Raw genomic sequence first — 23,740 nt, forward strand, 5'->3', positions numbered from 1 at the left:
TTAAGTTATGAACGTATTTTAATGACATCAACTACTTAAAATCAATTTCATAAAAAAAAAAAAACTAAATTCAAATGAGCACAAAACCAGCTGTCCAAACTGTATTAAGTGGGTCAACGATCTCTCTCTCTTTCTTTGTACTTAGCTTTGGCAACTTTTCTCTATGTGACCACTTTAAAATTCTCTATATGCCATGCCACCCATAGACTTATAGTAATGGAGCCACAAGGCATGAACCAAAGTTAAATTTTTGCTTAAACAACAACAAAAGACAATTTTTTGATATTAGCAAAACAGGATTGTTTAACTACAGCAATACCCCTTTGAATGATAGACATTAATGTGAAAAGTCTTGTATTTACATCCAAGGACAAAATTACAAAGATACTCACGGAAAAAAGACATGTAAGAACACTCATGACCCCAGGAATGAACAACACTCACTGCTTATACTCAGGAACTGAATCAGTAATTGCAACAATTTTCTTCAGCAGCTCTGGCTTGTTGGCTCCCACAAGTTTATCAATTTGTTGTCCATCTTTAAGGAAGAAGAAAGTTGGTGTGGCTTTGATGTCCCATGATGTGCTGAAGTCCTGCAACATATGCAAGTAAAATGTGTTGGTATATCTCTCTCACACACACACGTATTAGAAACAACACTCACCATGAACACAAGAATTGATATTCTTATGTTGAAATTTCACATAACATGATAACATGATCATGTGTAAATTTTTCGTTTTATCGTTTTTGATAGACATTAAATAAGTGGGACTATGTATAAGGAAAGATAGCTACAGAACTTGCACATAACCTATCACATCACATGAGAGGATCTTTTCCTGTTTGCTAAAGGTGGAACTTGAGTTTGTTTTATGTTTTCATTTAATGAAATACTAGTTCAAACAAAATAACTTTAAGATGTAATGATATATACAGCTTTGCTACTTACAGTTAGCTCATCCACATCAACTAATAAGAACATCATAGATGTGTATTTCTCAGATAACTCGCAGTAATATGGCGCAATCATCTTACAAGGACCGCACCATGTTGCACTGAAATTTGCAATGACCTGTTAAACATGGAACTTTAGCATTAATTATTGTATCTGAAGAAAACAAATTAGGTATATGCGAACAACTAATGTCCTACGGGTATTATAATTAAGGAAACAAACATAGAAAGTTTTTATAAAAAAATTAGTATCTTTTGTATTAGGAATTCGAAAGTCATTGATAAATGTTCTTTTTAGGTAACTAGAAGAATCCTCCTTATTAGCAAAACCTAAAAAATTACATAGCATAGCAAGTAAAATAAGGCCAAAGAAAATATAATGAAAAAGCTGCAACAAAAATATGATATATTTTAACAGTTTTTCTAACCTATGTCGAGGGACACAATTCATTGGAAATCACAATATCTAATGCATTGAAAACATTAAATGTTACAATTTTTTATAAAAACTTACAATTTATTAATTTCTTCTTGTGCACCCTTGAACATATACTAAAAAAACCGATATTTTAATAAAAATGGGATGGATCAACTTCTGAGTGTCTCTGTAAGCATTTGTGCTGGTGTGTGTGGAGAGAGAGAGAGAGTACAATCAGCAATAATTTGATATCTTAATACCTAGTCAGCACCAATTCTAGGCCACTACTAGACTAGAAAGAATAAAATCATGTAAAAAGAGAGACAAAGTCATGTTGTGCTTTACAAGGTTCAAGTGTACAATGCAGGGCCTCCCCATTAATATTGAGACTATCAGTTTATGTCCTTAGACATGTCTTAGACTGTTATACATTATAAGTCTTTCTATTAACATGAAAAATCCTTTCAATTTTTTTAGACAAATTAAAACAACAGGGAATCAATGATGTATCCTGATTCTGAATCAGAACATGCACTTTTGGTCAGGTACTTACACAAAATCTTACAACTCATCATGAAGCTTGAAATGAGACAGCACCATGTTGATTACTTATGAAATATAATTGTAAAACAATCCATAAATTATCTTTACAATAAATAGAAGCATTAAAAAGAAAGAGAACAGGGGACACAACATTTCATTAATATGGACTCTCAATAAAATAGAAACATTAGAGGAATTAGTGAGGCTTTGCTGTCTTGCACTGAAAATACACATGTTACCAACTATACACATGCATGGTAAATCATGATAAGGTAGCAACGGTTCAACCAAACAACACAACAAAATGGAAATAGGTTCTTTAATTTTACAGTAAAAAAGATGGAAAACTTACAATTTTGTCATCCCTCCTTGCTTCTTCCAATTTCTGGTCCCAAGATTCTGTGGTGGTAATAAGTTTCACATTCCCACCAGCAAACTCCACATCATGATCGGAATCATTATCCTTAGCTTGAGACTACAAACATCAGAAACATGAAACTTCCCAGTCAATTTCCTTAGAAATGAAAGATGTGGACTGACAGATTACAATTTACAAAGTTCTAGAAGCATTGAGGATGTTCCACAAAGTTTACAAAGCTATCATACGCTAAAATTCTTTTTTCCGTTGTTCTTTCTGGCAGCCAGTACCAGGGGGGAGGAACTGAAAAGTAAAGGCTAGAGGCTGATGGAAGAAACAAACTTCTAGTTACAGATAGAGTACTATTAACATCATACTGACTTAATAAGATTTTTATTAGCCAAAAACACCGCAATACCAAATATAAGCAGGAATAGGAATGTAAAAAAGAGACGTATTTAGAAATACCCAGCAGTTAAAGAGCAACCCTTTATCACCTTTAAAGATAAAGAAGACTGGGGCCAGGGGGAGAAGTAAGTGAAAGAATTAGAAAGAAAGTTGAAATTTAGAAAATTAGTTCTTATTTACATTATTTTCCTCTCTAATTTTACCTGTATTACCAGACTAATGGCTACTTATTTCATGATTTGAACTATAAATTATCAGCTGATATTTAGATACTTTAGAACAGCTGGCATACTTATAACATTTGTCCAGTTCAAATTCTTATATAGCTCTCATTAATTGTTGCAGCCCGCTATATTTGTTTCTCCATCACTGTTTTCATCATCATTGTCTAATGTCTACTATAGATTACGATATACGTTTCTACACAATTCATCACATGGGCAATGGCCTGCAGCCGCAGAAGAGAAGGCATGGTAAAAAACTATCAGTTCAAAGTTACAATAGCAGGCTTTCCTTATGCCATCCATTTAAATTCTATCAAAAAGAGAACACCCTACACACTTTGCATGAAATTTATTTTGCTTTTAGACTAGCTATCTGTTGAACAAAAAAAGTTATTAGAAAGAATAGGTGAAATGCCTCGGGCATTGATGTATCAAAATATCTCACCTTAGCTATGCAATTCCCCATACAACTGTTCGAAAGCCACAAAATCGTAAACTTTAATGAATGGAAGCCTGAAATGTCAGCAGATCAAATTTCTCTCAAGTCCACCACAACAAAACGAAAAGTACAGAAAACAATAGCCAAGTCACAGCACTCAATCAGGGGCTATCAGCTTTCAAGCTACACAAGACCACAGAAAAATAATCACTTCCTTGCATACTTTTCCAAAAGAGGACTAAAGAGCTAGAAAAGATGAAATCTGATAATAGTTAAATCAAAAGGGTCAAAATCAATCGGGGCAAGGAAAATATGTTAGTCCTCAAACAACACCCGCATATTTATCAAGTTGAAGAAGAGACTAACAACACACTCCCCTCCTCAACAATTACAGGAGTAGGGTGTGCTTTATAGAAAGCCAAATTGAGAATGGGAAGAATCAAAATGAAAATTACAATGTATATTTACAAATGACATATGGTTTAATCCTCAAATTTCCATCCAATACTCGCAAGAATGCCATAACATGCAAATGCTCCCAAAAATTGCAAAGCAAAGTAAATAAATTCCAATGGGGACCAAACTCCCAAATGTTCATTTTTGCTCAGAAAATTGCTTTTGTTGCTAAGAAACCCAAAAGGAAACTCATTAAAAACAAAGGCAAAAAAGTAGTAGTTTGAAGAATCATATCAGCTTACTTGTAATAACAACTCTTCTATATCTGAAACATAAAGTTGGAAGCTTTCCATCAATTTCCATGCAATTAAACAACCCCATCAAAAATAAATAAACAAAACACAGATAAACGAAGAAAGAAGCACAACTAAATCCCCTCAAAAATTGAAGTGTGAGATTGCTTAATAGTAGAAAAAGGGATTGAAAACAAACCCAATTTGCAGATTTGAGCTGAAACAAAGGAGTGATTGTGAAGCAGCAGACACTACTACACCTTAGAATCGGAGAAGATAAGGAAGGAGGTGATGCAGTTTGCGTGAATAACAAAGATTTTGGTTTTGGTTTTGGTTTAAACACAAAATAAAAACTAATAAATGGATTCTTGAAGTGGAAGCTATTTCTATTTTTATATATAAATATAAACTAGTAAATTAATTAATTTTTGGCATGGATCTATGAATAATGAATGAATCTTTAAGCCTCCAGCTTGGAATGTAGACAAACATATTTATTAAATTAATATTAATTAACCCCTTGATGACAACTAAGATAAATATAAGTGACCAATCAGAAGCTTGATTTTATTAACAATGTCCGGTTCAGTCAATTCCTTAAAAGTCTTCAAACTTGGACAAACCAATTGTTCCCTTTTTGGATGGGAAAGCTTTAAAATTAAATAGGTTAATATTTTTATAATAATTAAAAAAGAAAAATATGATGGCCCCCTAAAATGTAGTGCTTCATGCATTTAATATAAAGGGTATTTTGCATATGCTCACATTTTGATACCCATTTTGGCTCGGTAAGGTCGGTTACAGGCAGAATCGCAACTTCGGTTGAAAAAATCAATTTCCACTGGCCTTTGTATGCGTAAAAAAATTTTATACAATTCACTTACATTTTAAAACACATTATAAATTGAAATATTTTTATAATTGTGTTATATATATATATATATATATATATATATATATATATGTGTGTGTTATAGAAATGAATTGATTTAATATTTTATTAAATTTTATTTTAACATTAATATATCCTTTCAAGATTAATTCTACTAAAGCTTAAAACTCACCTCTTTTATTCATTCTATCTAGAACTGTCAAAATAGACTAATTATGATAGGCAGTAAATTTTAGCAGGTTGGACTAAAAAATCATGAATATAATTTAAGCTTTGTAAAATTAATGTTTAAAATGAGCGAAATTTATTTATTTATTTATTTATTGTAGATTTTAACAGATTTTTACGGGTTTAACTTGCATCACATTTTAAAAAAAATTAAATTTATATTTTATTAAGTGTGTTCTGACTATCCTATTTTGTCATCTTTAATTCTATCTTTTTTTAATTCTAGTTAAATAACTAAAAAAATATTTTTTTAATGTATTTTTAAGAGGAGTATCAAATTATTTATTTTTTTTTACATTTTACATTTTACATTTAAATGATTCTTTTACAGCATTAAATACATGTTGACTAATAAATATGTTCTTGCATTACACATATTTATTTATATATTTCTATTACATTATTTTATTTACAATAATTAAAAATTTTATAATTTAAATGTAAAAAATATTTTATAACAAAATTATAAATTTATTATTGATTAAATCATAATAAAATTTTATTATATAAATAATATTAAAATATAATCACAGCAAAAATGATTATGAAATACTTCATCATAACAATATTATTTACATTATACTATATTATATTATATTATATATATTATAATCTTTAATAATAAAAATTTGTATTCATGTTATTGTAATAATATAATTTATAATTAACAATAACTAAATTTAAGTTTTGTCAAATATAATTTAACATAATTTAATTATTATTTTTAAATTTTGTTTATTATTATTACATAGTATATATTTTTTGTTTTCTTCTTTAATAATGTGTTAATTGTACTTAAAATTAAAATTAAAATAAATTATAATGTAAATTTTTTAAAAAAATATAGAACTTTTTATTATTAAAATTTCATTAAATTATTTTACATCTTTTGATAGCTTAATAGCTTAAAAATAATTTAAATAATAAAAATTATTTTTTAATAAAATTTAATAAATAAATTTAAAATACTATATAAAAAACATTTAAATTAAACTAAAAATAAATAAAAAATGTACATTATTTATTAGGTCTATAATTATTTTAAAAAATAATAAACATAACTTTAATATTAATACACTGAAAAATTATATTGTTGTAACTACAAAAAAATGTATATTAGCTTTTTTATTGTTATAGAAAATAAATTATTTTACAAAACTATTATAATAAATATATAAAAAAGTATAAACTAATGGATAAAAAATATAATAAAAAGTATTTTCTAATCAAACCTGATGTTTACTACAAGACGCAAATGTGAGACATACTGAAATAAGGTTTAGTTTAATGGAGTTTAATTTTTACTTTCCAATAAAATTGAAGCAAATATTAATATTAATTTATTTAATAGATTATGCATAAAATTATTGACCTATAATTTTAAAATAACATATTTAAATTTGATTTAAAATATGTGGTATAATAAGAAAGTGTATTCTAACCATTGTAATGTAGATTTATAGTTGTATTTGACATATTTATATATCGAATATATTAAATTAATTAATAAAATAATTTAAATAAATACTATTTAAATTTGAATATGATGTGAAGCAATGATACAATTTCATTTTTAGTTAATGTACCACTCGAAAACTTCATTCACTTTCTGTAAAGTTATTTTAATACAAGTTAATTAATATTTTTTTTTGTTTTTCATATTTTATAATGAACTTTGTCAATGTTTTATATATAATAAATTTTAATATTTTTTATTAAATATCATTTATAACAAATTTGTTATTTTTATTTTTAATATTGTACAATTATCACTAAAAAAATTTTATACAATTAATTTTAGTAAACTTTTCTTAAATATAATTTAAAAATAATAATAATTTATTAATTATAATTTTAATTATTAATTTATAAAAAATATTATAATTAATTTTAGTAATTTTTTATTAAATATAATTTATAGTTAATTTTTTGTTTTCGTTTTAACATATACTAATATCTTTATAGATCATTCATGTAAGTAATGTTGTATGTAATATCTTTTTTTAGTGACATAACATTCATATTACTGATAATATAATTGATCCTAAATATTTTAAATTAATAATTATAAATTTTGCTATAAATATATAGAATAATAAATAAATACAAAATAATATATTTTTTTAGTGATGTAATGTTCATTTCACTAATAATACAAATAATTTTAAATATTTTAAATCTTAAAAATTACAAATTTTGTTATAAATACATAGAATAATAAGTGAATTTAGTTGATTTTATATATCTAAGTGAGTTTAAATATTCTAAATCTTAATAATCATAAAATTTATTATAAATATATAAAATAATAATATTTTTCTTTAGTAATATAATGTTGATCTCACTAATAATATGTGATATTAAATATTTTAAATTTTTGTAATTATAAATTTTTTTGTAAATACATAAAATAATAATAATAAGTGAGTGTAGTTAATTTTATGAAATAAATATAGATATAAAAATAGACATAGATATTGATATAGATGTAAGGTATATTAATTCACTGGTAGTAGAACAGCCGCAACAACTCACCTACATATATTGAAAAATTGGAAAAGTGTTCTTCAGGTACCAACTTTTCCAACGTGTCTGGTTTCTTTGTTAGAAACTTTTAAAATTTTGATTCGAATTAAAATTATAAAAGATGAAATTTCACCCAAACCATGATCTGTGACTTTCATATCGGAACATGAAACAAGTTCTAAAGATATGTATTATCCGCTAAGAGCAAAGAAAATGTGCACAAACATCCATTGGCATTAACTTATTATCTTCATTGTGCTTAAAGAAAACACCTTAGTACAAACAACCCTGTAAAATAATATCAATTAAATGTATCTAAGAATAGTAGCTACCAGGACAAGAAGGGTTTCAGTTCTTCTGATGTGTCCCTTGTGATCCTTATACACATATCTATATTCTACATAATCCTTTTTGCTTTTGATAAAGTAGAAAAAAATGTTACTATTTTTAATGGATAAAGTTAAATAAATATTAAAAAAAAAGCTTAAATATGGCCAGTGTTATTTATTAATTAATGCTATTACATAATATCAAAGTAAAATTTTAAATTTAATCAGTAAACAATATTGATGGTACTTAAACTGTTACACTTAATTTTTTCAAAAAAAAAAATAAAAATCTCAATCACTGGCATAACTATGTTCAGAGTTGAGATTCTTTGAAAGCCTTGGTTAGTTAAAGTGAGTTTTTAATATGGAATATCATAATTGACAGATAGAATGTATGATTGATTACATATAGAACATGAATATATCAGATTCTGACAGAAAAAAGAAAAGAAAAAGAGGGTCTGATCAGAGTCAATGTACATATCAATGGGTGTCACGTGGTATTTAATATTAAAAAATATATAGTAATAAAGAAAGTTAGTGTTTCCCACGTCTGATCCAAAGAAAGAAAGAAGGTGAGATGAGGAATGTGACAATGATTTTCATGTTTCAATCAGTGGCAGTGGCTATATGATCAGTCATCACGCGGTTTCTGATATGAAGTATCAACGATGAACTCGACTTTGAGACTGCATACTATCTCTTTATCTTCTCACTCCACCTTGCCAAAATTGAAAGCTCCCCACCACTCTCTTTTCTCCCCAACCCTTTCATAAATATTTCTCTCTCTCTCTCTCATTATATATCATTGTTCATTTATTATTTCAGTTCAAAATTTTCAAATTTATTCAAGTTTTGACTTTTTAATTGTAAGTTATTTTTACACACAATTATAATAGTAAATATTTAAATTGATTCTCTTAAAATTAATGTTACTATATTGTCCTTTCGAAGATATTTAATCAGTAAATTAATCTTTCAAAGATTATGAATGGTTGAGTCCCACAACCTATTCCTTTATGAAACAAGATGAGGTACATTACAAGACAAAGACAGTTGTGCAATCACCATAGCCAATTATTGGCAAAACAAAAACTCTCACCTTAATAAGTAGAGAGAGCTAATTCCTAAACACAATCATCAGTGCCACAGGAATCTAACTGTATGTTGCGTTTGTAACTTTGTACTCAACTAAGAATAAGAATAACAATACAATAATGGTTCACCACTAGAGTCAAGTCTTGGGTTGCTTTAGTATATTTCTATGGGCGATTATAAATTACACAATCATTCATCATTACAGTTGGTGTTAAAGAAAATAGACTGCATTTTGTTTATCTCTACATATGACGCACTAAAAATAAGACATAAAGGAGAAAAAATACATTAAATTTTTTTGGAGATCATTCGACGTTTTAAACATCTTATTGATCATGATTCTCTTCCCTCAAAAATTATTAGTTGTAACAATAATTAAGAAAAACATCATTCCTTCCATCTTCATTCCATGACTCGTTGAATTACATTTGATCTGTACAAACATAAAATATCAATATTTTATTTATAGCATCAACTATATCATTTTTCGACGGCAAAGAATCCAAACCCTCCCTAGTATAGTTTTATATAAACTGTTTTCTAAAATATTTGTTCGTGGAGGAAATACTTTTCAATCTTCAGAGATTTTCAAAGATAATATTTCATGTATTATTTTCTTCATTTTTGGTAAGCCATGTATTCTCCTACACCACTCATTCTCAAAATACACCATAGCCAATGCCGCTGAAATTTAGGGACTATGTAGGCTTTAGAAACGTTATTTTTCAATATTTCCTCTACAAAATTTTAAAAACAAAATAACAATTCTTCAATTAAAAGTAACAACAGAAAAACATAATAAAAAATACTTCCTCAAACTATAAAATTGAAATCTGAATATTTACATAATTAGAGAACCACTTTCAAAAAGCTCCATTGCGTAGGACTTTGTTGCAAGACAAATTAAAAAAATTCAACTCGGCTTCACTTTCCAATTAAAGCATGCTAAGTTAATTCCCTAAATTAATTATGTCATCCTCTGTTGTCTATTTTTCAATTACCCCATCCTCATTTTTAAAGTCTTCACAATTGTTGTTTAGAATATAAATCCCGTGTAATATTGAAAACAACATCAAATAAGCTTGCCTATGTAGAATTATTAAATAATAGGTATTGTAAACTTCAACTTTAAATATAAAATTTATGCATCCAAATATAGCAAATTCGTAATGAAAATGAAAAAAAATCACTACATTAAAAATACAAAAGTTGGAAATGGTTCCTAATTGAAATACTTCATTTCTCAAATAAAATTTAGTATTATTAAGCATTTAATTTCAGCACTAAAAACGGAAGTTAACATTTTCCATAAATATTAACCTAATATAGAAATGAACTAATGATATGTTATCACAATCAGAAACGTAATGGGTGCGGTCGGTGTCAGTGACATATCACTATTTCTACATTGCTTCATAGAGAACGTTACAACACAACCATGACACACAACATCCTGTTCGTGTCTTTGCATCATGATAAAACATCAGTGGTTGAACATAGTTATTTTTTTTATCAAATAAAGACACCACCTTCCCATTCCCTCATAACAGAAACATAATCTCCCTCCAGAAAACAGGAAGAGACAAAAGCAAACCCATAACAGTTTTAATAGATCCCATTCAATATACACACATCAGCCCATGGCATACTTCTGAGTCCAGCTACGTGCAGTCGCCTCATACTTGGTCCGGTCAGTTTTGTACATGTGAGCAATCTCCGGAACAAGAGGGTCATCAGGATTTGGATCAGTTAGCAGTGAGCAAATAGAAAGCAGTACCTGATATGGCAAGCAAGACAATTACAAAACCAATTACTTCAAATTTTTGCAATATCAGCATTCAGTTCCACATGCAACAAATGATTTTATAAAATTCCTAGTAATCAAATGCACAAAAATGCAAAAGAATGTTGCTTGTTGGAAACTCAATGCGTAAGAATTGGAAACATTTAGTGAGAGTGATGAGATTCAATCCCTGCCAACACTCCATCCCAATTTTCCTTCTCTTATCCAACCCAGCCCTACTAGGGCGCCATCTAGGGGTCTCTTCCAGGAACCCCTCCACCAAGCCACCCACAAAAAGGGATTATATAGAGATTTGCATTCTTAGCATAAATATTGCGTGGAAATACAATATATTACCAATGGCAGAAACACACAGAGACATAAGTATGCCATGCCTAAAGCAAGGCTCCAGTTAAAAAGACCACCCTGCCATAGAGCCATATTGGATCAGGTAAAGAGCAATACAGAACCAGTCCACCTAATTATGTTGGCATTAGCAGACTCAACTAACCACAAATGAAAATCAGTCCTCTGATGGACTGCACAAAATTACAAGTTACAATTAGTCAAATGCATGAACCTTATTATTCAGGGTTAATCTGAAATACAATTAAGACATGATCGAGAAAAACATAGGAAGATTTGTCAAGGAAGTAAATGGAGTAAAATCTAACTCTTATGTTTGGTTGGTAAAGTCTGAATATAATTCTAAAGTTCCTTTGTCAACCTCAAAAACCAGTCCTCAGCTGCTCAATTCCTCCATTTGGTTGTCAGAAGCTACCAATGGCAGTGATTCTTCTGCAGCATCCCATGAACAATGATTTAAATTTGCTTCGGTTGGACAAATCCCCAATCAGGAAGCAGCTTCAATTTGAATGGTGGTGGAGGATTGAGAAGCAAAACCCAGCATTATAGCACCACATGAATTTTTTATCAGGTTAATCTCTATTGAGGAATCGATGAAAGAGAGGTTAGTAAGTGAAACATTTCAAGCTGTGCCAGTGATGATTGATGCAGAAGAGCTCCCACTCCAGACAAAGTTCTCAGAAAGTGAGTGACAAGAGAGAGAGAGAGAGAGAGGGTCAAGTAATTACTGATTAGGGATTGGAAGAGAGTGTAAACATTACCCTCCTTATACCTCCATTATTTCCCTTCTCAAGGGCTTTGTTTGAGTTTGGAGGGAGAGGGAGAGGGTTTGAGGGATAAGAGGGGAGAAGGAACGGGAGGGAGATGAAGGGTCAGCAAAAATTCTCTCAATTTGGAAGAACTTAAAAACTCGACCTCACATTTAAAAACTTATAAACAAGAGTTACTGTCAAATAAATCTTCTTTCCTCTCTTCCTTCCCTAAAATTAACTCCCAAACAAAGCCTAAAAGGGAAACACCGTTTCCCTACTTATTCTTTGTTCAAAGTTTCCTTTTTCCGGTTATCATGTAATACATGTCAGTAAAAACTACATCTAAGTAAAAATTATGCCATAATCTACAATCGATATGGGCTACAAATATTTTATCAGCAGTTTCTTCATGGCATTACTACCATAAAATTACTGTTTGTCTTCTGTTCTTTCCACTAAAGTAGGGAAATGTTAAGTTGTTAAAACCTTTCTGTAAACATCTACAGTCATTACTCAATACAAGCCATGCTATTTAAAGATCCATGATATTCATGCCCACAGATTAAACATTAAAGGCAAAGCAAACTGAACCTTAGATATGGTAAGTGCGGGACTCCACTGCTCCTTCAGGATATCAAGACATATGCTACCATTGCTATTGATGTTTGGGTGAAAGACCTTAGTCCTAAATGCAACCTGATCAAGCAACGGTTATGTGACATTTCCAACACATTAAAACTTCTAAAACACCTCAAATTCACAGGCACCACAAATATAAATTACCTTGGGAGGCTTGAAAGGATAGTCAGGAGGGAAATGAATGGTGACTAGAAATACACCTCCAGCATATGGACTATCAGTAGGGCCCATAATCGTTGCCTGCCAATGGAACATGTCTTCAGCCACAGGACCTGCAAAATGAACAAAAACACCACCGAGATTAACATTAACAGACACATCACAAGCAAACATGCACCATTCAAACTCAATAACATATAATACACTCAAACAGACATCACCCACACCAACCGCCGTTATCTCACAAGTATCATTTACCCTACGCTCTATTTTCCAATTTATTTATCCATTTTATTATAGCATTCTTATTAGCAATGCATACATGATAAAACGCATTTTAATTTATTTTTATGTGCCTTGTTTCACTGTATTTCATTTTAACCCAGCACGAAAACAAACCCAAGAAAAAAATCAAAATTTTTTCGCAACACAATTAATTAAGCTAAAAATCTCGAACTGAGTAGGTCATAGATGACGAATCGATTAAAGGGAAAATAAAATTTTAAAAGGAAAAGAAAAACGGAGAAGAAAAGGGGTACCAGCGCTGCAAGAAGTAGGTGGATCCTTCTGCAAGTCCTTGAGCTCCTTGAGAATGCGCTTTGAAGCCATGGGTGGTATATCACACGTTCAGATCTGAAAGAAAAAATAGGGATCGGAATCAGATGGAACGAAACCCTAGAAATGAAATTGAAGCGGGAAATAGAAAGAGAGAGAAGAGAAAGGACCTGAGGCTGAGGTGGTTGAAATGAGGGATGGATCGAAGAGGAAGAGGAAGAGACGTAGCGTCAATCCCTCACCTTCTTCCCAATCCCAAGCCCTCTTTCTCTCTCTCTCTCTCTGAAACCTCTCTCTCTCAGACCAATAACTCGTTTCAATATATACCCACACCAAATGACTCTCTTATCCATTTTTTCCTTCTTTCTTCCACCCCTTTCCAAATTTGAAAAAAAAAAGGATCTTTTTTCTGATATAATATATTATTTTTATAAATAATAACTTCCAATTCAGTGTTATAAAAACCAATTAATAACTTGTAAGTTAATGGATTAATGATTGAACTAGTAAGTTATTAATTAATATAGTTAAATCAGTATATAATAAGTATTAAAATTTATACATATAACATATAAATGTATATGAGTTAGTGGCTAAGCGTATCTTCACTTTATACAAGATCCGAGTTTTAGCAATTTTTTTTAGTTAAACTGATTTAATTGCATTTCTGATACGAAAGACTCGAACCAGTTATACTTGTGGTTTCCAAAATTACATTTTGATTTTTATACATTATAATATAAGAGTGTTTATTATCATTTTCAATTTAATATTTTTATTTAAATTATATTATTACTTTAATTAATTAATAAAAATATTTTATATAAAATTTATTTAGGGGACTTTAGTGTATTTTTTCATAGAAATTATGTTTTTTCATAATTATATTTCTTGAAAATGTTTAAAAACATGTTTGGTATGTTTAAATATTCTTAAAATTATTATATGATTTTTTTATAAAGAATTTTAATACTTCTTCAAAAAATACCCATTCACCTCTATGATAATTAATTAAAAAAAATTAACACTATTAACTAAATTCATGTTTATTTAATTCTATTTAAATAATATATTATGAGAATATGTACACATATATGTATGTATAATAATATTAGGTAATACAGTCACCTAACTTGATTAATATGGTTACGAAAATTATAATCACAATAATTTTAAAGCATTTTTATTAAAATGATGAGTTAATAATAAAAAATAAAATAGATGATGAAAATAGAGAAATAAAAAATAGATTTTGATTTGGCATTTTAATATTTTAATATAATTGTATTTTTATATTATAAAGAACTTTTTTTTATTAAAATGATTTTGTTTAAGATTATCACTCCTCTCATAATTTTTTGCTCGAAAAACTTAATTAAAAAGATATTTCTCAGAATGATAGTTTATTAAGAATCCTTTTTAAAATATACATATCAAACGTGATAATTTAACATTTTTTTAACTTAAATTTCTTAAATGTTTTTAAAAGAAACCTCCTATCAAATGTCCCTTAAAGAAAACTAGAAGAGTGACAACAAAAAAACTCACTCTTGTTATAATTGTTTTTTTATCATTGAATTTATTTATCTAAAACGAGTAAATATAAAAATTTAAAAAATATATCTATTATTCATTTGAGTCAATATATATATATATATATATATATATATATATATATTATTGGTCCAAAGATTTAAAACATTTAAGTAATAAACACAGTACATGCAAAGAAAATATTTATTTTGAAAAGAGTGGACCGAAATGTAATAAAAGATTTTTGTTTAGAGAGTAAAATTAAATTTGGAAATATTGAAAATTGATTTAAACGAAAAGAATCAAGTAGAGGCAAGTCCATAAAGTAAGCGACGAATTGGAAGTATAGAAGCCGTTGGATCTGTGATTTGTGGTAAGAAACAAACAAGAGGTGTAGTGAAAGTGGCATCAAATCAACGCTAAAACCGCGCGTGGACACGACACGACACATCCCCTACCCTTCATTTTCAATTACCAATTTCGAATGGCAATTGCTTCTCACTCACTGAACCCGCCCCTTCACTTTGCATTTTCAGATTCATTTCTCAGAACTCAGTTTCGCAGGTCACGCTAACTCAACATTCTTCTCATTCCATTCACTCTTTACCTTCAACACTTTCCAATTCTATCCGTAAGTTTTTTTATATTCCATTCGCTGCTTATTTATTTATTTTAATATTTATTCCAAATTGATGAAATTTTTTATCCTGGATTTAAGATTTCACGATGCCCGTATTTTGTAACCGGGAACTGCAAGATCAATGTTATTTTGGTTTTTTTTCTTATATAAAATTATGACGAATTGTGATTGAATGTGCATCTGGGTCTTCGATGTTGAGTTTTGCATTGAATTGGATTTGGGGTCTGACTTGACTAGACATTGGGTTTTCTCGTTTGTTTTGGCACGTAAAAATTCTAAACCTGAAACTCGTTCTCTGTGTGTGATATGTGTATGTGTGTGTGTAGTGCCTTTTTGAAGTTGGAATAGAGAATTTGAGGTGGGTGGATGGAGGATGACAAGAGAAGGAGGAAAAACAAGAAGAAGAAGAATAAGCAAAGTAAGAATGTGGAGAATGGGGTTGGAGAAACAGCCACTGGGCGTCAGAAGACTCAGAACCTGGTGAGTAATGGAAAGGATCAGCATACTAATCTTTCTGAGACTACCGATGAGCAAAGGAAGAATGTGGATTTGAATGAGGTTGGAGAGACATCTACTCAGGATCAGAATCTGGAAAATAATGGCAAGGACAAGCCTGCTCAATTTACGGGGATTGCCAATGAGCAAAGTGTAAATGTGGATCAGAATGGAGTTGTGGATAGCACAGATAGAGATCCGAATCTGGTGAAAAGTGGAAAGGAGGAGTGTGCTCAACCATGGGAGTTTGCAGATGCAGATGGGCAAAGTACTAATACAGATTCAAATGGTCATCTGCCAAATGGTAAAGAATGTGTAAGTTTTCCTTCAATCAATTTAGATTTTCTTTCATGCTTAGAGGTATATGCTCATGATTCATGTAATATATTATAAATATTTGTTCATAAAGGGTATTTCCCTTGGCTACTTTATTACTTTTTATTCACTGAAACAGATGAATATAGTTAAAACTTCTTATTCCTTAATTCAGTTTCTGAATAGTTTCTACGAACCAAGCTATGTATGGCTAAAACATCCTTTTGATGATTTGCTGTTGAGCAAAATGGATAGTCTTGTCAGCATAAAAAAATTACTCCTACTGATAATAGGTGATCTTACTTAACAGTTAAAACTCTATAAAACCAAACTTCCTCTTGTAAATTTCTTAAGCATTCCCAAATGTAATGTCATTCTTTCAATTAAATCTTCTAAAAATTCATTATTATCTGAAGTAATTCTACAGAATCTACACTAGTTATGCAAACAAGTTCATAGAAAATTGGACATCCCTTCTTCCCTCTCTGTGTCTTGCCGACATACTTGCTATCAAATTTGTTTGATTTGAGCATTTGTGGATATGATTGCTATGCTAAACTAAATGAAATTACCTTTTGACAGGCCGCCTCAGAAGAGGTAATTAAAAAATTTGGGTAATGAAAATAATATGCTCAAAGTGAATGTAGTGAGATGTCTTTGAAGTTTTATTTTTCACATATATGCTGGTTTACTTTGTAGTTTCAAGGTTTTAATATGTACAGCTTATTTTTCTGCAGGACATATTGGAAGATACAATTAGGAAGCTGGAAGGAGAAAATGATGTGCTTGTTCTTGAAGAGGTAATATTTTACCTGAGTAATTTTTGTCAATTGTTTTAAAACCAATGTTTTGATGCTTTTATAATTTATACATCATATCATCCATAGGCCAAAAAAGATGAGACAATCAGGAAATTAAAAGAAGAAAATGAAATACAAATTCAGAAAGAGGTAATACTATATGTGAGAAATATCTGTCCTTTGATTTGATTATGTTTTAATGTTTTTATAGTATGTATGGCTTATCCATCCCTAGGCCTTATCAGAAGAGACAATTAGGAAATTAAAAGAAGAAAATGATATGTACATCCAAAAAGAGGTAATATTTTTTTCTGAGAAATGCCTGTCCTTTGTTTTAGGCTTTTAGCAATTATGTTTCATGTTTCTATAACATATGCATCCCAATATTTTCACAGGCCATATTGGAAGAGACAATCAGAAAATTGAAAGAACAAGATGACATGCATGCACAAAAAGAGGTAATATATTTTAAATTTTATTTGGGCGAATTTTTTCCCTAATGTTTTTATCTTGCAATTTTCTTTTAACTCAAGCTGTGTTTCCACAGATTATATCAGAAGAGACTATCAGAAAATTGAAAGAAGAATGTGATATACATGTTCAGAAAGAGGTGATTTATGTAGAAATAAGTGCCCATTTTTTAGCATTATATTTCATTATTTTCCTGACATGTACAGCCTATCATTTGACAGGCCATATCAGAAGATACAATTAGAAATTTGAAAGAAGAAGATGATATCCACATGCAGAAAGAGGTAATAGATTTTAAATTATATCTGAAAGAGATGTTTCTTCATTTTAATGTTTATCTTGCATTATTCTCATTACATGTATAACATATCTTAAAACAGGCCCTATCACAAGAGACAATAAGAAAATTGAAAGAAGAAAATGAAATGCACATTCAGAAAGAGGTAATTTTACTTCCAACTTTGTCTTTGAGATTTATGTCATTTATTAAATGTGTATATCACAAATATTTTTACTGTGAATGTTTATGACCTAATTTGCTACAGGCCATATCAGAGGAGACAATTAAAAAGTTAAAAGAAGAAAATGATAAACAAGTTCAGAAAGAGGTAATACACACATGCACTAACATTTATCAATTCTCAAATAGGTATTTGTTTAACTACTTATATTGCAACTATATATTTACTTTCTCAACAGGCAATCTAGAAAAATGATTAAAATAAGTTTGGTTCCTGATAAAATCTATTATTACAAAATTTTGATCTCTACCATTTGGTTTGCCTCTTTTACAGCTTACTTTGGAAGAGATAATCAATAATTTACGATCTGATAATGAATTGCAGGCACAAAAACAGGTAATTGAGTTTGAATTAAATAGTTTTGATGAATGTGTGGATTGGTACTATTGTAATTAGTTTATTCATTCTTATCTATGTTTAACTACGGACTGGTATATTTAACTGAATTATCTGCAGACTGGTCTGGAAATGAGAATTGCACAATTTCAGAGTGAGAATAATTCTTTACTTCAAAAAGAGGTGAATGACTAAATCATTTTTTTTTTCCTTTTAAAATTTTTCTGAGTGTAGATTTTGAGAAATTATATATCCTGATATTTAACATTTATCATATGCAGGCTGGTTGGGTGGAAAAAGCTAATCAGTTGCTGAATGAAAAGGTAGCTTTGAGCCTGAAAGGGATAAGAGTTGCTTCTTTGCTATATATTTAACCTTAGATGATTCGTATATTTTGAGGGTCTTTTTTTTTTTTTTTTTTTCTGTTGATGAAAGTTAGGCTAAATTCTAAGTCGTATATACATTGTTTGACAGGAGAGTTTAGAACGAAAAATAAATATTTTGGAAAGTGACTTGAGTTCTTTTAGAGAGAAAGAGGTAATAACTTTTCTATTCACTCTTGTTTGATTGCATTGAATATAGTGTTTGCTTAATTGGTGATCTTAACTGTGTTGTAGTAGATTAGCTATAGTCAGCCCCTGCATTTGACTGGGTAATTTTTTTTTAAAATAATTAAAATAGGTAATTGAATTTGAATTGAACAGTTTTGCTGAATGTTTGGATGGATCTTATGTATTACTGAAACTGTATTATTCTGATATATGTTAGCCATTGAATGGTATATTTAACTTATTATCTGCAGGTTGGACTGGAAACGAGGATTGCACAATTGCAGAGTGAAAATAATTCCTTACTTCAAAAAGAGGTGAGTAATCTAATATCTTTTTTCTCTCTTTTAAAATATTTAGGATCATAATAACCAAAGGCAGTTTGGAGTCTGAAAGGGGCAAGAATTGCTTCATTAACTTTGTCATTTCCTACATGCACTGTATTTAAACATAGCTGATCCAACCCCCTGTTGTGCTATATGATATCTTGATATTTTTATTTGGTATATTTAAATCCAATATACATTGTTCTACAGGAGAGTTTAGAACAAAAAATAAATCTGCTGGAGAGTGATTTGAGCTCTTTTGTTGAGAAAGAGGTAATAACTTGTCCTGTTGTGCATGATCAGTTGTTACATGGAATGTGTTATTTGCTTAATTAATGATCTTAAATTTCATGTTGTATATTAGGTATTGCTAGCACCTATTTTGAACCCCCTCCCTCCCAAAAAAAAAAAGGATAATAAAAGATAGAAATTTCTTTAAACAATGAATACAAATAAAATTTGAGCCTAATTTTTAAAATAAATCCTTGAAGCCCAAATCAATCCTTTGTTGTGCTCTCAAACTCCCTAGTCAGGGTACCTTTCTGTTTGATGGTAATTAGGGATTTGATTGGGGGGAAAAAAAGATTGATTCAGAAAATACTGGTGGTTTTGAAATTATGGTGAAGGGGAGTTTTGTGGCAGTGCGAGAGGGAGCTCTCCAAGCTGGAAAGCAGGAAAATTTGTTTGGTCCTCCCCCTAGTACATACTTCTTCCCTTAGAATAGCAACAGCCGCCTTTGTATGGTTAGTTTTTTTCCTGGTTAAAATTTTCAATTTTGAATTAAAAAAAATAAAAGTTACCAAATGAAGAAAGTTAGGTAAGTGCAAGGGAATAGGTATTACAAGACTACCCAGAAATTACTCACAAAAGCAGATGTGAAATTTGGGAGGGAAACAAAAGGGAAAACAACATAGAGAGAGGGTTGTAGAGGAGTTGGGGAATCCTGGTATCCCATTCTTTGGACTCTCAGGTCTGTCTCTCTGCAATACACTTTGTTGGCTCTACTGCACACCAGGCTGTCATATGAACTGCACAGGTTTTATCAATCTCCATGATCCCAAACATTACCTCTGACCCCATTAATTTTTATGCAAGGGCACATTAGTTCTGTACCCAAATAGTTCCATATGAATGGCAATGGATAAGCAGAAGGCCATAGTAACGTTACAGACTAATGTCATGTTTAGTAGTACTTAGTAAACTGTCAATAAAGAATTTGGGGAGTTCCATAGAAAATGCAATGAGATTTACCATAAAGTCAATAGGGGTTAAAAGGAAGAATAAGGACTGCATGACTTGACTGATTTGAAATGTGAAGATATGCCTGCAAACTGTTAATTTACACATTTTTTTCTTTTTCCTCTATTTTGTTATTCCAAATTGAAAGCAATAATTTTTCTTCATCATAACTTTAAGAGACTGAGGTGAAGAATAGTGCCTGGTCTAGTTCTTGTAAATTTTTCACTCACCAGAGTATATTGTGCGTAATATTTACAGAATTCAACTAAAGAAACCATTTCAAACCTGAATGGAAGCATCACTGTGCTACAAATGCAGGTATGTAACTCATGTATATGGCTATGCACGAACATTTTATACCGAAAAACCTAGGAAAGCATTAGAGATATTATTTTTATATAACGTTATTGTTATCTGTAATTTCCTCATCATAATATGTAGGAGTCATAAACTTGTTACTCGTTTGAATGTTATCTTCTAGTGTTTGGTTTGGAATCAGTTATAGGGGTCTATCATTTCAAGTGAGCCTGTGTGTCGCTCAGTCTACTGGCTATTGTTTTCTTGCATTTTGAGGCTAATAAGAATGGCGTGACTTTGGCAGCTCTTTGTCTTTTCCCTGTTCTGATGAGAACCTATCTGTTGGGGCACTAACTTATGACAATTCGTTCTGTTAGCTGTGCCAAGTGATTTTATCTTGCAAGTTTGTAACCGTCAGAACCAAACTGTTGGGGAAATAAGATATGACAATTTTTTCTTTTACCTGTGCCAAGTAATTTTATCTTGCAAGTTTGTATTTGTTGGTAACACTATGAGATTTCCTGTTGCTGGCTTAGAGTGAACACTATTGAAGCTTATACAAAAACTAGTTTGGGTGGTTTCATTTGCCCTAGAGCAGATTCCTTGCATGCAGATATGAACTTACCACTTACCAGTTTAATTATTTTGTCAACTATTTTTGCTTTGACATTGTGTCTATTTGTGACAATTCTGTTTTTTTTTTTTTTCCCACTTGTTTTGGGACTGAATACTGATCCATTGTTTAATTTTAGAATGTCTTCATTTAGTCTTGTGTTCTTTTGGCAATTTTCTATTGCCTTCTGACACCAATGCTGTATCATTAATAAAATATTCTTCCCTTTTGCTCCCATTGATTTTAAACATTGGCCTGATGAATTACCCTCACATTGTTTTTGGTTTGGCAATTTTCTATTGCCTTCTAACACCAACGCTGTATCATTAATCAAATATTCTTCCCTTTTGCTCCCATTGATTTTAAACATTGGCTTGATGAATTACTCTCACATTTTGTTTTTTGGTAATGTCCATTTCATAACAAACCTGTGTTAATTCTGATATGGAAATTAAAAACAAAGTTTGGCAGGTGGCAGAGTTGGAAGAGTCCAGGAATAATCTTTTGCTAGAAAACCAGCAGTTGAGGGAAATAGTGTTGGGTCTTCAGTCAACAGTCCAGAATCTTGAAGACAGTAGTGCTTCTCCCTGCTTACTGGACACATCTGTAAAGGTTTACTTTTGTTACCCTATATGGTTAAAATCTAATACCCACTCATTCATTGGAAAATAAGTTGTCTTGACTTCTTGTATTTATAAAGAAGGAAAGGATCATTGATTGTATATATATGACCATATGGTCAATGATCTTCTTATGTGTCATACTTGATGATACTCAAATCTATAGTGGTGGATGGCGGTCTAGCAGTTATGCCATTACTCGTTGCATTTTGAGTTGTCATTTTGTAATTTCTTAAACTGATGATGGGGCATGAGTTGCATGCTATAAACCTTTCAATTGTGAGTATGTGACTTGAAATAGGGAGGAGAAAGAAACCTTCACGGCTTACCTCTTTATATTGCCTCTAATCATATTTCACTTTATGCCATGGTGGATAAGGATCATGCTGCTGAAAATGAGGACTTGAAATCTCAAATTGAAGCAGCCTGTACGTTGGTGGAGAGGTTGGTTGCAGAAAATGCTGAACTTGTTGAGAAGGTAATTTGCAGGGTTCCTCATGGTTTTATTACTTTTGTGGAAGAATATCATGAATTTTGGATGGCTTAACAGAAGATTTGATATTTTTGTTCTAGTAGATTTAGATTGATTGGGTTAGTTTTTTACCCTCAGGTCAACAAGTTATGTGTTGAGCTGAATCAACAAAGTGCAGAAATTGAACATGCTGCTGGAGTTACTGGGCCTGATGAGACAGCTGAATTTACTAAATCACTTGATGTCGCCACTACTATACCTGAATTTGCTGAGATTAAATCTGTATCAGCCCAGGAGTTGAATTCATTGGAAGAGATTTCAGTGAAGGATAATGTGAACTCTCTTGATGCTGAAGACACTGTAGGGATAATTTCAAACTCATCATTGGTATCTGATGATACCGGAGAAATTGTGCAAATTCCATTGGATGATAATGAAGTACGGGATCTAGAATTGCAGGATGCCAAGAATGTGGAAAATGATGATGTGTCACTCACAGATGCTCCCCTAATCGGTGCTCCATTTCGTCTGATATCATTTGTTGCTAAGTATGTTAGTGGTGCTGACTTGGTTAACCAAAGCTCTTAGACACACTAGTCCTTGAACTTTTTAATACTGGACTGTATCCCTTGTTTTGGCGGTCTTGAACATGCAGTAACCTCACTTACATTAGGCAGAAAACTAATATATAGGTTGGCCTAAATTGGGTCATTTTAATGCTTGTGTTTATTCTTTGAACATTTTGATATATAGTACCAGGGAAGAGTGTAGAGTTTTATATTTTATGTTCTTGCTTTACATTGCTTTCGCAGTTGGAAATGACAATGGCATCATGAATAAAAATGTAGTAGTCGGTCACTAGTTTTTGCCATGGTCTGTAATGAAATCTTTCATTTTGTTGAGTGATGTGTATCGCTCAATCAAGCCTTGTGATTATTGGGTTTTTCGATAAATTGCAAAATTGGCCCCCGTCTAGATTGACTTAACTAGTGTTTTGTCAATGTATTACCAAAATAGTAATAAGACTTTTTTTTTCTAAAAAACAATGTATTTATTTATTGAATTCATATATCCTAATATTTTATGTTGAGTATACAGTGTGGTTCTAAACATCAAGTTAAAGCAATCATGAGGAGTTTAAATAAAATGGC

General features: G+C 30.5%; 3 protein-coding genes across 6 annotated transcripts; 1 reads left to right on the top strand and 2 right to left on the bottom strand.

Moving 5' to 3' along the window:
* Window positions 1-284: 284 nt before the first annotated feature.
* Window positions 285-12,996, bottom strand: LOC113863705 (thioredoxin H9). 3 transcript variants are annotated; one of them, XM_027497381.1, is made up of 6 exons: window positions 4,236-4,402; window positions 4,046-4,068; window positions 3,354-3,421; window positions 2,271-2,393; window positions 953-1,075; window positions 285-593 (listed from the first exon to the last, which is right to left on the bottom strand). In XM_027497381.1, the coding sequence occupies exons 3-6, from the start codon at window positions 3,372-3,374 to the stop codon at window positions 441-443; spliced, it is 420 nt and encodes a 139-aa protein (XP_027353182.1). In that variant the 5' UTR covers window positions 3,375-3,421; window positions 4,046-4,068; window positions 4,236-4,402; the 3' UTR covers window positions 285-440. The 3 variants fall into 3 exon arrangements, with proteins under 3 accessions (XP_027353182.1, XP_027353181.1, XP_027353180.1); XM_027497380.1 differs by lacking the exons at window positions 4,046-4,068; window positions 4,236-4,402 and adding an exon at window positions 12,956-12,996 and having other exon boundaries at window positions 337-593; window positions 3,354-3,557; XM_027497379.1 differs by lacking the exon at window positions 4,046-4,068 and having other exon boundaries at window positions 337-593; window positions 4,236-4,365.
* LOC113863704 (ubiquitin-conjugating enzyme E2-17 kDa-like) lies at window positions 10,228-13,701 on the bottom strand. 2 transcript variants are annotated; one of them, XM_027497377.1, is made up of 5 exons: window positions 13,534-13,701; window positions 13,348-13,441; window positions 12,794-12,921; window positions 12,602-12,706; window positions 10,228-10,886 (listed from the first exon to the last, which is right to left on the bottom strand). In XM_027497377.1, exons 2-5 carry the CDS (start codon window positions 13,415-13,417, stop codon window positions 10,743-10,745), a joined length of 447 nt encoding a protein of 148 aa, XP_027353178.1. In that variant the 5' UTR covers window positions 13,418-13,441; window positions 13,534-13,701; the 3' UTR covers window positions 10,228-10,742. The 2 variants fall into 2 exon arrangements, with proteins under 2 accessions (XP_027353178.1, XP_027353179.1); XM_027497378.1 differs by having other exon boundaries at window positions 10,397-10,886; window positions 13,348-13,669.
* Window positions 13,702-15,317: 1,616 nt separating this feature from the next.
* On the top strand, window positions 15,318-23,445 carry LOC113861859 (WEB family protein At4g27595, chloroplastic). The gene is made up of 18 exons (XM_027494934.1): window positions 15,318-15,527; window positions 15,863-16,346; window positions 17,084-17,146; window positions 17,542-17,604; window positions 17,694-17,756; window positions 17,839-17,901; window positions 17,998-18,060; window positions 18,163-18,225; window positions 18,412-18,474; window positions 18,595-18,657; window positions 18,756-18,797; window positions 18,949-19,011; window positions 19,277-19,339; window positions 19,559-19,621; window positions 20,846-20,905; window positions 21,969-22,109; window positions 22,497-22,595; window positions 22,728-23,445. The coding sequence occupies exons 2-18, from the start codon at window positions 15,903-15,905 to the stop codon at window positions 23,175-23,177; spliced, it is 1,929 nt and encodes a 642-aa protein (XP_027350735.1). The 5' UTR covers window positions 15,318-15,527; window positions 15,863-15,902; the 3' UTR covers window positions 23,178-23,445.
* The last annotated feature ends 295 nt before the right edge of the window (window positions 23,446-23,740 follow it).

The sequence above is a fragment of the Abrus precatorius genome, unplaced genomic scaffold, assembly GCF_003935025.1.
Source record: "Abrus precatorius isolate BTA unplaced genomic scaffold, Abrus_2018 Scaffold3, whole genome shotgun sequence".
Classification (NCBI taxonomy): domain Eukaryota; kingdom Viridiplantae; phylum Streptophyta; class Magnoliopsida; order Fabales; family Fabaceae; genus Abrus; species Abrus precatorius.